Here is a 15,640-nt window from a genome sequence, read left to right on the forward strand (position 1 = left end):
ACCAGTCGCTGAAGGTAAGCATGCAGGTGCAACAGGCGGTAAAAAAGGCAAATGGTATGTTGGCCTTCATAGCGAGAGGATTCGAGTACAGGAGCAGGAATGTCTTGCTGCAATTATACAGGGCCTTGGTGAGGCCACACCTGGAATATTGTGTGCAGTTTTGGTCTCCTTATCTGAGGAAGGATGTTCTTGCTATAGAGGGAGTGCAGCGAAGGTTTACCAGACTGATTCCTGGGATGGCGGGACTGACATATGAGGAGAGATTGAGTCGGTTAGGATTATATTCGCTGGAGTTCAGAAGATTGAGGGGGGATCTCATAGAAGCCTATAAAATTCTAACAGGACTTGACAGGGTAGATGCAGGAAAGATGTTCCCGATGGTGGGGGAGTCCAGAACCAGGGGTCATAGTCTAAGGATACGGAGTAAACCTTTCAGGACTGAGATAAGGAGAAATTTATTCACCCAGAGTGGTGAGCCTGTGGAATTCGTTACCACAGAAAGCAGTTGAGGCCAAAACATTGTATGTTTTCAAGAAGGAGTTAGATATAGCTCTTGGGTCTAAAGGGATCAAAGGGTATGGAGTGAAAGCGGGAACAGGGTGCTGAGTTGGATGACCAGCCATAATCATAATGAATGGCGGAGCAGGCTCGAAGGGCCAATGGTCTACTCCTACTCCTATTTTCTATGTTTCTATCATCCTCTTTGTCCCTAACAGGCCCCACCCGCCACTGACTACCTGCTTACTATTTACATGTTGGTAGAAGAAGTTTGGTTTCCCTTTGATGTTAACTGCCATTCTATTCTCAGATTCTATCTTTGCCAGTCTTATTTCCGTCTTTACTTCCCCTCTCAACTTATTGTATTTGGCCTGGTTCTCGCTTGAAGAATTCACCTGACATGTATCATGCACCCTCTTTTTTTTTGATCTTAGTGATTCAAGAAAAAAAAAAGCTGTCATATTCTTCACAGAGTTAACAATTTTAGAATAGCCCTGACATGTAAAAACAAATAGTCACATAGAATTTGTAATTTAAGCAGTAGGTATAAATAATATTCCTTCACTTGCATTGGAGGGATAAAATCATAAGTACACAAAACTTTAATGCACAAAATTCACAGGACATTTCTAAGGGTCCAAGGACATGCTCGCCTCTAAAATTTTGATTTGTTTGTACATTAAAATAGACTTTTGTTTTCACTTTAAGCACTTATTTAATTTTACAATTAATAGATTTTTAATCTTAGAACGGGAAAATAAAGTGACATTTGGAATTTCAACAGACCATGACTTAACCAAAGGTTAACTTAAAAGCCACTTACCCAATTTCAACCCATTTCTCCAGTGCTCCAGCTCAGAAAGGCACTCTATAGTAAATGGGGTAGAGTCGGAGAGATACTGGGTCAAATGTTCATTTCCCATTCCCAGCCATTGTGCCAGTTTGCCAGCAGGTTCCTGCCTCTGGGCCATTTTGGAACAGGCTGCTTTGGGCGGGAAGGGGTGGGGGTGGATAACAGCTACCCATCCACAAAGAGCGGGTAGTTGTTTAAACCAATTAAAGGGACTATTAGGGCCACTCCTGATGACGACTAGAATTTTCCAGTCGGCATGAGGGTCCCCCGTTGAGGCCGGAACTTGGCAGATGAATGGAGGCAGCCTCCCGGTGGCAGACTGGGGGTGGTGGGAGGGCCAGCACTCATCATTAAAGTTAAGCCTCCCAAAGTCGTGATAACCATAGGGCCACATCCACAATGACAGTCTTAATAGGTGTGGCCCCTTTTTATTTTAACATTTTGAAGATTATTCAGCAGGTGCCTCCATCTTGAAGCGTCCTCTCTTTCTCCTAATTATATCGGCAGCGCCTCTCTCTGACAGTGGGGCTGCTGATCTTTCAGTGCTGGAGAGCCTTCTATTGGCCCTCCAGCCTCAGGAGCCTGCCTGCCATCCTTAATTGGGTGGTAAGCATGCCATCAGGCCACTAACTGATCATCTTCTTGAAAATGCATTGGGTGTCACACGATGTAGGTCAGGACCTGGAAATGGCCCCGACGTTGGGGTCCCAACCCCAGAATGAAAATTCAGCCCACTGTGCTCCATCCAACACTTCACCCTCTTACAGTGGCACTCAACCCCTCTAGCCCTCCCAATGCCTACTAGAATGCTTTTACCTCTTCTCTGTTAATTCAACCTGGTACTTTTCTCCTCCTCCAGCCGAGGTAACCTGGTACTGTTCTTCCACTCTACCAGATCATTCTGGTTCTTCATTCTCCCTCAGATTTCACATTTGCCACCTAGCAGCCAATTCAGGGCAACATTGAATGATACTTAGTGTACAGGTCAGAGCTGACAAACATGGAAGAGGTCTATCTTCAAATCTACTGGAAAAATATTTACAGACACATACATGCACATACATATACATACACACACCCACACACATTCAGTCATAATTAACGCAGTAGGAACCCTTTTCCAACCAATTTTACTGAGTAGCTTATCATATGTTGAATTACATTCCATCAACTTTCCTAATTGATCCTTGAAAGCCACGTATTTTGTGCTTCATATGCTCCAGGCGCTGCTCCACACACCACTGACCACCTCCAGGCGCTTACCATTGTCTCTCGAGATAAGGAGGCCAAAGAAGATGTTACAATACACAATATCAAACATGAAAGAAAGTCAAAACTTAAGCCAAGTAGTAACCTTGCAAAATACACAGCAGTGGGATGTAACTATTGCCAAAGATGATGCTGATTGTATGCGCCCAATTTAACTCTGTGCAAGTGGATAGGTTTGAGTGGGTTAAAATCTTGCCCTATAACTGACAAGTGAGAAAGATAGAAGTGGATCATAGCTATCTCATAAGTTTAGGCATTTACTAAACCCCATATCCTGCTGACACATATTTTACTCTTGCTCTTGTAGTATAGCTTATGGGAAAAAAATAACATTTCAGTGAGTGTTTATATCGTTGAAGAAAATCAGCTGACGTCACTTAGCTGTTGCACCCTATCAGCTTTATTTTCACAAAAGCACTACATATAAAGTGAAAGTAGGACTGAGTTGATCTATACTTTTAGTTTAGTTTAGTTTAGAGATACAGCACTGAAACAGGCCCTTCGGCCCACCGAGTCTGTGCCGACCATCAACCACCCATTTATCCTCAACCTACACTAATCCCATATTTCTACCACATCCCCACCTGTCTCTATATTTCCCTACCACCTACCTATACTAGGGACAATTTATAATGGCCAATTTACCTACCAACCTGCAAGTCTTTTGGCTGTGGGAGGAAACTGGAGCACCCGGAGAAAACCCACGCAGACACAGGGAGAACTTGCAAACTCCACACAGACAGTACCCAGAATTGAACCCGGGTCACTGAAGCTGTGAGGCTGCGGTGCTAACCACTGCGCCACTGTGCCACCCTATATTGGGATACTATATTGGGAGGTGTCAGAATGCATTTTTCTTAAATCTACTGCACAAAATACAGGAAGTATTCACAAAGTAGATGTAGGTTTAACAAAAGAATCAGATTGTTAGATCAGAAGTGTAATTTTACAGATTAGGATTTGCAATGATGTGATCAGTTTTATATACTCAGGTGCTGCATATTGCTGTACATAACCTGGAATGGGTAGATATAGCAAACAAAACCCAAACTAAGCAGAATTCGGCATATTTTGAATTATTTAATTTAAATGGTTTCAAATCCAAAGCAATTTCAAATCTTGTTCCCAATAATCAACAATATTAATCAGAAAAAAAAAATTCTCCTCAGGTAAATCAATGAGTCATTTGAATTAAGAGAAAATTAGCATAGAAGTGAGGCTACTGCAAAAAGCAAATAATGTAGAAACCCTCAAATACAATTACTATAAGAAATCCTGACTGTTAGCACCATTTGTATTAAAAATATCTTTTGTCTTACACCTGTAAGTCGCAGGCAAAAATGACACTGCAACTTTAAAATTCAAAGAAAATAACTACAGAAGATACATTATTTCTGGTAAACAACAAAAAACACAGAGGGAAAAGGTTTCAAATTGCCTGCCAAAGTGGAAATTAAATTCATTCAATTGATTAGAGGGTAGTAGATGTAACCCTAATGCACGACACTCAAAATGAAAACATTTCCCACTTCCTAATCAATAGGTAAACATTTAATTTTCTTTTGTTAACTGCACACAATCCCATTTAAAAGATGTTCTACTCCTTATTTATCTGCTTCCTCAAAGCTCTCTATACTAAAAAAGCCAGGTTCCCCTGATGCTGAATGAAAGGCATTTGCACAGTCTTCCGTTCAGTTTTATTGACCAATTCAAAAGCCCAAAGGTTGATGCAAATCCTTTGCTTGTATTGGGTTTCTGCTTCAAAATGCAAAAATTCAAACAATAAAAAATACTAAATTGGTACTTACCGGAACATTATGTGTTAATATTTTGTTTCTAATCTGAAATATAGGACAGTTTTTATATAGGAGGAATGTTTAGTTATCAAGAAAAGTCTGCAAGCTTCAACAGATGAAAAATGCAAAATAAAAATATAATTTATTACTTCTGATTTTTTTAACAAGATTCAAGAATTCTAAAATTAATTTGTATACAAAGGTCAGCTCAGAGCTACGGAAAAAGCTCTGGGCTAATACATTCAATTCTTATGAACAATTGTATATAAATATGTCAAGAAAATGTATCTTCTCTGGCATTTACAAATTTTGACTTGCAAGTTTTTTTTTAAACTGTTAAGCCAGAAACATGTTTCCTTTTTGTCATTTTTAAAACAAGTGCAATGCATTTCAACAGAATGAACCACCTCTCTTCTAATTATTTATTTTGTGTATTCAATTGTATTTGAGTTAGAATAGTGTATAAGCAACCTTTTATAAATAATTATGAAGAATGTGGCATCATTTAAAAAACTAAATATTGCTATTATGCCTGGTGTGAAATATAGAACCTCCATTTTTCATGTGTAATGGCTGCTATACATGCAAGCTTCTGGTGTCTATGCAGTGTGAAGCACCATCTTTAGTGCAAGTCCAAGCTAATCACATATTCAAGATTGCTGTCTCCAACACCTTTCTGCCTTTCTAATGAGCCCGAGTTTTTCATGAAGAACTATAGTACTCGAAGAAAGCCCTCCCCTTTTGGATAACATATTGATCGAGATATCCTTTACAAACCTCATTTAATCACCCCGTAAATCTGCAGCAATTTTCTGAAATCGGAAAGTTTCTGGAGTCTGTCTCATACACAAGCTCTTGTTGGCCTTGTGTCCTAGGCAGTAACTCATACAGTAAATTATTTGTTTCCATGGATGTTCAAAAGGTATTTAAAATTTGTTTTATGGACTGTACTTTCAGCACTGTAGACATAAATTCTTCTAAAATACTGCTACTGCAGCTTTTAGTTCACAATAAATGCTTTACTTTTATTGAAAACACAAGGCATTTATTGCAAAGTTGACATGGTGATTATCATATAAAATTCATAATATTTTTCGCAGCAGCTTAAAATTTACATAGATCCAATAAAAAGCATAACCACTGTAAAAGCTCACTAAAGTTAATTTGTTTCATGTGAAAGTCATCTGTGTTACCACATGTCAGTTCCACCATGCTCACCTGCTCACCTAATCCACCACTTTATCCCAAAAGGCTATTCAACTCACCGACATTACTGACTTAACTCCCTGAAACTATACATTTTGTTTATGATCACCCAAGCACTTTATATGGCATGTTTCTGTTCTGTACTGGGTACACTATTTAAAACATGTTACAAAGGATAGCAGGTGCAGAATAAAACACTGGTAAACCTTGTTTATTTAATGCCTCATCCTTACTAAAATTACAGCCTGCTCTCTTAACCCAATGTTTGATGATTATGCCTGTAATTGACTTAATATGACCTACAACCAACTGTTACTGGAGAGGCTGTAACAAATAAAAGGGACTTACAAATAAAAAATTGCTTTTGTGCCAAGTTGTTTGAACTGAGGTTGATATCCTTCAAAAAGAGATTACCACAAATATACTAAAAAGCTATCTGAAATATTTTCACTACTTCATTACATCTTTCCCTTGACAGGAATTATCTGGATTTGTATCTGCTGTTGTATTGTGGCAGTTTAAACCTGAAACTCTGTAATTGCTTTGTGTTAATGCAAACTTAGTTCCAGACTTTAAATTAAAGACTCTGGATTTTAACTTTGATGCATTTTCAAAAGCAATACAAACAAGATTTGTGTTGTCCTGTAATAGTAAAAAGATAAGAACAGCTGGCCAATGCATTGGTGCTCTGGTTTGATTGCGCAATGGAAGGGAAGCTGCAGCAACATTCTGATTTATTGAACTTTCGGCACATATCTGAAACTCTGCAACACATAGCTGGAGCATTCTGCGTTAAATTATAGAAGTCTCAACCGATGCCATAATTATTTAGGGTTCTATCCAAGTGGAGTTGTCTGAGCTTTGAGAAACATTAAGTCATTGCTAATGCTCTAACTAAATGACTAATGCTTGACTAGATTTCTGGTATATAATTTGAATTTTCTTTCTCTTGAGAACAATGTCCGAGGAGTAAACAATATTCTTTTAACACAGCATAAAATTATGCGGTCTTCCTTCAAATTACAATATCAATGCAGAAAATTAGTGAGTTTTTCTCTGTACCACGTAAATAGATGGTATTTTCCTCAGGTAAACAATTGGAGATTGGTAAAATAGCTGAATATATTCATTGTTAAACTGTAATTTCCTGCCTATCTGAAAGCATACATTAAGAGCATTATAATACAGTCTACACATAGGAACTGAAATGAATAGGAAGATATAAAAGTACAATAATTTGGTGGCAGAATATTGGAATTCAATCCAGTACTTTCAAACTTCTTTTTTTAAACAAGGTCAGAGTGAAACGTTATCATGTTTAAGATCAGATTTGTGTATTTTAGGATATTAGTACCAATGTATTCATCCATTTTAAAGCTTTAATTCATGCACTACCTAAATGCCCCGTTGAACTGATGCCAATCAAAAAGTCCACAAGGCTTAGTAAGGCAAAATTGAACTCATCTTCATTTTTGAAAATGAAAGCATGAAGTAATCATAAATTACATGCACCCTTTTTATGTAATTTTCATCATTGCATTTTGTGCCATCTCTCACCATTATAACCAATGATTTTTTTCTATCTTTCAGCTACTAAATATTCAAAATAGCACAAATTCGTCCATTTCATTGCGAAGAAAGTGTCATACAGCCATAGCTAACGGGTTAAAACTATTGCTGCCAATTCCATTTTGAACCATAATCTAGTTCAATGTTATAAAGTTTAATAAAGAGTCGTGCGAGGTGTTTGAGGGGCACGTACCATATGTGGGAGCTGAGCTGGCCCCTGATGCGCCGCCTGGTGTGGGAGGGACAGGTCTTGGTCTTGGCTTGGGAGTTGGAGGAACAATTCGAACCGGGCCAACAAACTCAACATAGGTTCCAGGGAAGTCTCCCTTGTCTTTGTTTCTTTCGTTGACACCATTTAGCCATCCTTTGGGATTCTTCTCATCTCCCTCTTGATAATTCGCCGTCAACAGCAGCGACTTGCTAACGGTGAGAACGTCACCCGGCAATAAGTTGATATCTTCTTCTCTCTCCTTCTTGTACTCAAACAGAGCTCGGTACTGGAAACCCTCGGTGCACATTGCTCTGCTATTCCAGGATTTCAGTTCTGATTAAAAAAAGCGAGGGTTGGGGGTGGAGGGGTGGTATTCGCTCCTGAGAACTAGCAGTCTGACTCTTCCCTGGAACTCAAGGTCAGCTTCAAAAGCTGGTCAGTTTCTCCAGTGTGAAATCCCCACTCTTCCTCTTGGTGCAATCTCCATTCTGTTCACTTCGATGGTGTTGGGGCCCAAGTTGTGTGTCACGGTTAAACTTTACAACGTCTGCTGGTTGTTTGGCTTTTTCTGCCTCAGTCAATCCCGAATCAAGCGGAATTCATCCGGACGTTCTGAGTTCAAGTCCTTTCACTAATCCAACCAAACTGTCCAGAGAGAGAGAGAGAAGGTTGTTAAAAAGACCAAAGGCAGTCCGCTGACCCTCACCATAACATGCGCATTTTTTGTACAAGACACTAGTGGTGTCTGTACGGAAGTACATGAAACACACTAACAATACTTGGGGATAGGCTGATCTTATTATTTAATATGGATATAAAAATCGCCCCATTGCAATTATCTCCAAAACACAGCCGTCTTCAACTACTCAGACCTGTGGAGATCATCACCTATCCTAAAATATCACTGACGCTTCTGACATTGAGATGCAAAAAGAGAAAGTTCAGCAAAAAAAAAACGCAGATAAAAATGAATAAATCTTAGGGCGAGATTGAATAAGAAAAAAAGAGCACAAACACCACGTCAAAAAACAATGAATACAATGTATACCAGACGTCCACAGTCTTCAACACTGGGATAAAAAAAATACCTTTCCAAATGCTAGGAGAATTCCCGGGAAGATGTCCACGCCTGATGCAGAGGATTCAGGGAGCAGATCTCCCCACACTGTCTGCTGAGGGTGATGCGTACTGTCTTTTCATGATTTCTTTTAATTGCAGTTGCTTTATTTCAGTTGTATTTATGCTGAAAAATCCGGGACTCTGCAGTCTGGACTGTTCATTGCAGTCACTTTCCCTCAGCCAGATTCCCAGTATTTATAATGTGACGTGTCTAACCACACCTCCTGTCTGTGATAAATTGCAAGTGAAAGTCGGTCATTGCAGTACAGAATATTTGCAGATGCACGGATGCCTGCCTTGGAAGGAGCAGAATCTGGTTCAGTAGCTAGGTTGGAGCCGCAACGTGTTGCACTGAAGCATGGTGTACCGGGCACCTTAGAGTGGACAGCAGGGAACTTTCGGAATTTTCAGGAGAACGGGGCGAAACCCACCAATAACAGAATGGTAGAAACGTTTTCGTTTTGGAAAAGGTTTCCTTAATACAATAAATGCTTTCAGGAATATATAATAAAAATCTGCCAAATGAGCTTGCTTGGGTAAATGTCTCAACATAAAGAATTTATACAGCTACCTGCTAAACTCTGAAAATATAACGTTGTCATTTAACATGGTCTGCCTCACCACCTCCATTAACCCCTCCACTTCCTTTGTATTGTCCCACATCAGTCTTTGATGAAACACAATTTCCGAGAACTAAACATTCAGAATGCTGAAGCCATCATCGTCACCACCTACCACAACTCGACCCCCTTGTCACTGACACTAACACTTCAGAGCCATTGTCTCAGACCAAACCAAGCTGTTGGCAATCTCTTCATCCTATTTGAGCCTGAACTGAGCTTCCAATCCTGTATTGTCTCCATCACCAAGACCGCCTACTTCCACCTCTGTAACTGCCTCTGCCCTTACCTCTGCCCATCTACCATTGAAATCCTCATGAATGTCTCTTCCACTTCCAGACTCAATTTTTCCAATGTTCTCCTGGCTAGCCTCCCAATCTCTACCCGACATAAACTTCAGCTTATCCAAAACTTTGCACCCACCCACATGATAAGAACACTGGGGTTAATACTCTAAAAAGAATATTTATCACGGGTTCCATCTGAATGCTTATCACCAACTCCATTACTCCTCGTCAAGCAATACTTTGCCCAGGAGAGAATCACTTCATTTAAAATTAGACATTGAGTATGCAAATTATTTAATAGTTAGGGTTAACTGTTAGAATAAATAACAGAAATTGCCGAGGTAATTCAGTTATGGCATGGTAATGCAACATTATTTAGCTTGCTACTTATAACTTGGCAATTAAGGTCAGTGTCGAAGATCAATGAAAAAAAAAGTGTTGAGAGTACTTTTAGATAGTAGACCAGTTAACAGTTTTAGATATCCAGCTTATTGGATAGATTAAACGATATATGCATTTTAGAGTGGACAGATGCTGGGGTTTTCCCCTAACACTCAGAGCTGCTATCAGGACAGTGTGATTCAGTGAATCGTATGCCAGGACACTACACACAGTGTCACCAGCAGACATTAGTGCCAATGGGGAAGTCAGCTGCCTTGTTTTTAATAGTACAAACCCTAAGATTTTTTTTCATACACCAAAAAATATTATACATGACAATGGTTGGCAGCTAGAAAATGTAAAATATTTATTGAAGTAATTATTTGTCTAAACTGATAGATATTAGTATATAATAGCTTCAGGGATAGGACAGAGAGATATTTTCAAAACCTGTTAAGGAAAAATCATAATTTAGAGAGTAAATAGAAATAATTCAATGAACAATGTTATTAAGAGTTTCTATTCATAAAAGAGATATGGCAGGATCAGATTCTGGAGTGATGTGTGCGGGATGGGTGATGTCGATCTGTCCGGATTAGCATAACATGCAGGGTGAATAAAAATATATGACATGCATGAAGGCTGCACTGTTCGAGCAGAAAATTGCACAGCTTGAGAGCTAACCGGACCCATTCTGCAACATTCATGAGGGAATAGACATTCCAGAGGGTGGTTGCTGGGAGTAGATAAGTTGGGAAGGGAGACTCAGTGACCATTGACAGACAGGGAAGGAAGTAACAGGTAAAGGTATAAAGGGGATGATCTTTGAAGCTGGATTTGTTTAATAGATATACCTGTTTACCAGTGATATAGAAAACAGGATGACAAAGAGGAGAGTAACCATGAGAGACAACTAGGCACTGAAGGGCAAGTGATTACCTATGGGGGAAACAGTGAAGATAATAAGAATAGGTGAGTGATAATTATTGGGAATTCTATATTTAGAGACTAGATAGTTTCTTGTCTGGACATGATCCAGAATCCTGAACAGTGTGTTGCTTCCCATGTACCAACAGTTGAGCCATCAAAGAAGTGGATACAAAAAGTTCTGGAATGGCAAGTTAAGCAGCCAAAGATCATGGTTCATGTGAGAGCCAGTAACAGAGATAGGAGTAAGTTTGAGGTTTTACAAAGGAATCTTACGCAGTGAAATTCTAGGTTAAGGAGCAGAACCACCAGGATAGATATATCTCGATTACTCCCAGTATCACACTTTAGACCACACAAGGAGATAAAGATTAGAATTGTCAATACATGGCTGGAAGAATGGAGTAGAAGGCAGGGGGGTTCAGATTCCTGGGATTCTGCAGTGACTTTTGGGGCCAGGGAAGGCTGTATATGTAGGATGGTCTTTATCCAAGCCAATGTGATAAGTGGACTGATAAGTGGCAAATAACATTCACGCCACACAAAGGCAATGACCATCTCCAACAAGAGAGAATCTAACCACCTCCCCTTGACATTCAACAGCATTATTGTTGCTGAATCCCCCACTATCAAAATCCTGGGGGTTACCATTGACCAGAAACTGAACTGGACCAGCCACATAAATACTGTGGCTACAAGAGCAGGCCAAATGCTTGGAATTTTGCAGGAAAGAATCCACCTCCTGACTCCCCAAAGCCTATCCACCATCTACAAGGCATAAGTCAGGAGTATGATGGAATATCTGCACTTGCCTGGATAAGTGCAACACCAACAACATTCAGGAAGCTCATACAATCCAGGACAAAGCAGCCCACTTGAGTGGCACCCCATCCACAAGCTTAAACATGCACTCCCTCCATCACTGATGCACAGTGGCAGCAGTGTATACCATCAACAAGATGCACTGCAGTAACTCACCATGCCTCCTTCAACAGCATCTTCCAAACCCACGATCTCTTCCATCCAAAATGACAAGGACAGCAGAAACATGGGAACACCACCACCTGCAAGTTCCCCTCCAAGCCACACACCATCCTGACTTGGAAATGTATCGCTGCCGTTCCTTCACTGTCGCTGGATCAAAATCCTGGAACTCTCTCCCGAACTGCACTGTGGGTATATCTGCACCAGATAGACTGCAGTGGTTCAAGAAGGCGGCTCACCACCAAGGGCAATTAGGGATGGGCAACAAATGCTGGCCTTACCTGCAATGCCCGCACCCCTTAACTAAAAAAAACTCTATGTCCTTGTAAAAGGGTCAATAGGGCAGTGGGAAAGATTTGAACTAGTTTGGGATGGGGCAGGGAGGGTGGTTGGAGCAGAAACTCCACAGAGTATTCAAGAAGTGAGGAAAAGATGAGCAGAGCTTATGAATAAAGTGGGCACAGTTATCCAAATTGGAGTTCCATACAAAAATGCACACAGCATAAGAAATAAAACAAGTTACAAGAGGCACAAACTTAGTTTAAAACAATGGTTTAGTAGCCATTAAAGAGACCTGGCTACAAGCTGGGCATGATTGGGAGGTAAATATTTCAGTCAATCATGTCTTAAGAAAGACAGGGACATTGGGAAAGGTGAAGGAGCAGCAATATTGATAAAAGATAGAAGTAAAGCAGTAGGAAGAAGAGATTTCAGTCAGAGTGATCAGGTTCTCTCTTAGGCCTCCTTGTCGAGAGAGACAATGGGTAAGCGCCTGGAGGTGGTCAGTGGTTTGTGAAGCAGCGCCTGGAGTGGCTATAAAGGCCAATTCTAGAGTGACAGACTCTTCCACAGGTGCTGCAGATAAAATTAGTTGTTGGGGCTGTTACACAGTTGGCTCTCCCCTTGCACTTCTGTCTTTTTTCCTGCCAACTGCTAAGTCTCTTCAACTCGCCACACTTTAGCCCCGCCTTTATGGTTGCCCGCCAGCTCTGGCGATCACTGGCAACTGACTCCCCCGACTTGTGATCAATGTCACAGGACTTCATGTCGCGTTTGCAGACATCTTTAAAGCGGAGACATGGACGGCCGGTGGGTCTGATACCAGTGACGAGCTCGCTGTACAATGTGTCCTTGGGGATCCTGCCATCTTCCATGTGGCTCACATGGCCAAGCCATCTCAGGTGCCGCTGGCTTTGTAGGGTGTATATGCTGGGGATGTTGGCCGCCTCGAGGAATTCTGTGTTGGAGATACGGTCCTGCCACCTGATGCCAAGGATTCTCCGGAGGCAGCGAAGATGGAATGAATTGAGACGTCGCTCTTGGCTAACATACGTTGTCCAGGCCTCGCTGCCGTACAGCAAAGTACCGAGGACACAGGCTTGATACACTTGGACTTTTGTTTTCTCTGTCAGTGCGCCATTTTCCCACACTCTCTTGGCCAGTCTGGACATAGCAGAGGAAGCCTTTCCCATGTGCTTGTTGAATTCTGCATCGAGAGACAGGTTACTGGTGATAGTTGAGCCTAGGTAGGTGAAGTCTTGAACCACTTCCAGAGCATGGTCGCCGATATTGATGGATGGAGCATTTCTGACGTCCTGTCCCATGATGTTCGTTTTCTTGAGGCTGATGGTTAGGCCAAATTCGTTGCAGGCAGCAGCAATCCTGTCGATGAGTCTCTGCAGACACTCTTCAGTGTGAGATGTTAATGCAGCATCGTCAGCAAAGAGGAGTTCCCTGATGAGGACCTTCTGTACTTTGGTCTTCGCTCTTAGACGGGCAAGGTTGAACAACCTGCCACCTGATCTTGTGTAGAGGAAAATTCCTTCTTCTGAAGACTTGAACGCATGTGAGAGCAGCAGGGAGAAGAAGATCCCAAATAGTGTAGGTGCGAGAACACAGCCCTGTTTCACGCCACCCAGGATAGGAAAGGGGTCTGATGAGGCGCCGCTATGCTGAATTGTGCCTTTCATATTGTCATGGAATGAGGTGATGATACTTAGTAGTTTGGTGGACATCTGACCTTTTCTAGTAGTCTGAAGAGACCACATCTGCTGATGAGGTCAAAGGCTTTGGTGAGATCAATGAAAGCAACGTAGAGGGGCATCTGTTGTTTACTGCATTTCTCCTGTAGCTGGCGAAGGGAGAACAACATGTCAATGGTGGATCTCTCTGCTCGAAAGCCACACTGTGCCTCAGGGTAGGCACGCTCAGCCAGCTTCTGGAGCCTGTTTAAAGCGACTCGAGTGAAGACTTTCCCCACTATGCTGAGCAGGGAGATTCCACGGTAGTTGTTGCAGTCACCGCGGTCACCCTTGTTCTTACAGAGGATGATGGTATTGGCATCACGCATGTCCTGTGGTACTGCTCCCTCGTCCCAGCACAGGCAAAGCAGTTCGTACAGTGCTGAAAGTATAGCAGGCTTGGCCCTCTTGATGATTTCATGGGTAATGCCGTCCTTCCCAGGGGCTTTTCCGCTGGCTGGAGAATCAATGGCATCACTGAGTTCCGATTTTGTTGGCTGTACATCCAGCTCATCCATGACTGGCAGAGACTGGGCTGCATTGAGGGCGGTCTCAGTGACAACATTTTCCCTGCAGTACAGTTCTAGGTAGTGTTCCACCCAGCGGTCCATTTGCTTGCGTTGGTCAGTGATTGTGTCCCCTGATTTAGATTTGAGGGGGGGCGATCTTCTTGATGGTTGGCCCAAAAGCTCTCTTAATGCCATCATACATTCCTCTGATATTTCTGGTGTCAGAGGCCAGCTGAATATGACTGCATAGGTGTTGTCAGTAGTCATTTGCGCAGTGCCTGGCTGTTCTTTGTGCTGCGCTTCTGGCTGCTTTAAGTGCTACGGATGTTAACTCGCTGGGGGCTTTCTTGTAGTTCAGCAGTGCACTGCGCTTAGCGGCTATGACAGGTTCCAGCTCTTCAATGTGAGATTGAAACCAGTCTGCATTCCGCTTCACACGTTTGCCATAGGTGGTCATTGCTGAGTCATAGATGGCATCTCTGATGTGAGCCCACTTGGTCTCTGCGTCCCCTGTGGGAGTGTTTTGAAGGGCTTTTTCAAGTGAATTTAGCAACTGACGTAACAGCTGTGGATGAGAAATTCTGCTCGTGTTGATGCGCGGGCGGCCCTTCTGCTTGGAGTGATGCAGCTTCTTTGGTTTAAGTCTAACCTTGCTGCACACCAGTGAGTGGTCGGTGTCGCAGTCCGCATTGTGGAAGCTGCGTGTGATTTGAACGCTGTTTAAAGAGGCTCGCCTTGTGACGATGAGGTCCAACTGGTGCCAACAACGTGATCTTGGGTGCCTTCAAGAAAACTGGTGACAGGGTTTAGTGTGAAAGAACGAGTTGGTGATGCAGAGGTTATGATAGGTACACAACTCAAGCAGTCTCTGTCCATTCTCATTCATCCTTCCAATGCCATAGCGTCCACGGCAGGAGGGCCATGAGTCATGGTCGGCCCCAACCCTGGCATTAAAGTCTCCCAGCAGGAACAGGTGTTCGGTGTTGGGGATGCTACTAATGATATTATGGAGTTCCTCGTAGAACTGGTCTTTAGCTTCATGTGGGGAGCAGAGTGTTGGAGCATAGATGCTGAGTAGGTGTACCAGACCAGAGGCGGTGAGCAGTCGGATGGACATACTGGAAATACAATAGGTAGGATTAAGGAGCAACAAAGGATGCAAGACTCCAGTAGGAATTGTCTGCAGATCTCATGTTGGTAGTGATATAGTGGGGGATGTATGAAGATCAGCGAATCATGTAGAAAACAATAGGGTTGTAATGGGGGATTTTTGTTTCCATAAACTGGGAGAAGCAGGATAGCTCAAGTAATAAAGAAAATAGGAGCTAAATCCAATAGCCCAGGGATTGCAATGCAGTATTAACCCACACCAAAGCCTCCAATACAGGCA

At 42.0% G+C, this 15,640-nt stretch overlaps 1 protein-coding gene across 2 annotated transcripts in view; it reads right to left on the reverse strand.

Moving 5' to 3' along the window:
• The window catches only part of pik3r3b (phosphoinositide-3-kinase, regulatory subunit 3b (gamma)), a 727,809-nt gene extending 719,112 nt beyond the window's left edge, over positions 1–8,697 (reverse strand). For both annotated transcript variants that reach the window (XM_068037088.1, XM_068037087.1), the window contains exons 1-2: positions 8,491–8,697; positions 7,385–8,047 (exon numbers count right to left, since the gene is read on the reverse strand). In XM_068037088.1, the coding sequence (XP_067893189.1) occupies positions 7,385–7,709 (325 nt within the window). In that variant the 5' untranslated portion in view covers positions 7,710–8,047; positions 8,491–8,697. The remainder of the gene's footprint in view (positions 1–7,384; positions 8,048–8,490) is intronic.
• Positions 8,698–15,640: the final 6,943 nt, after the last annotated feature.

The sequence above is a fragment of the Heterodontus francisci genome, chromosome 8 (genome assembly GCF_036365525.1).
Source record: "Heterodontus francisci isolate sHetFra1 chromosome 8, sHetFra1.hap1, whole genome shotgun sequence".
Classification (NCBI taxonomy): Eukaryota; Metazoa; Chordata; class Chondrichthyes; order Heterodontiformes; family Heterodontidae; genus Heterodontus; species Heterodontus francisci.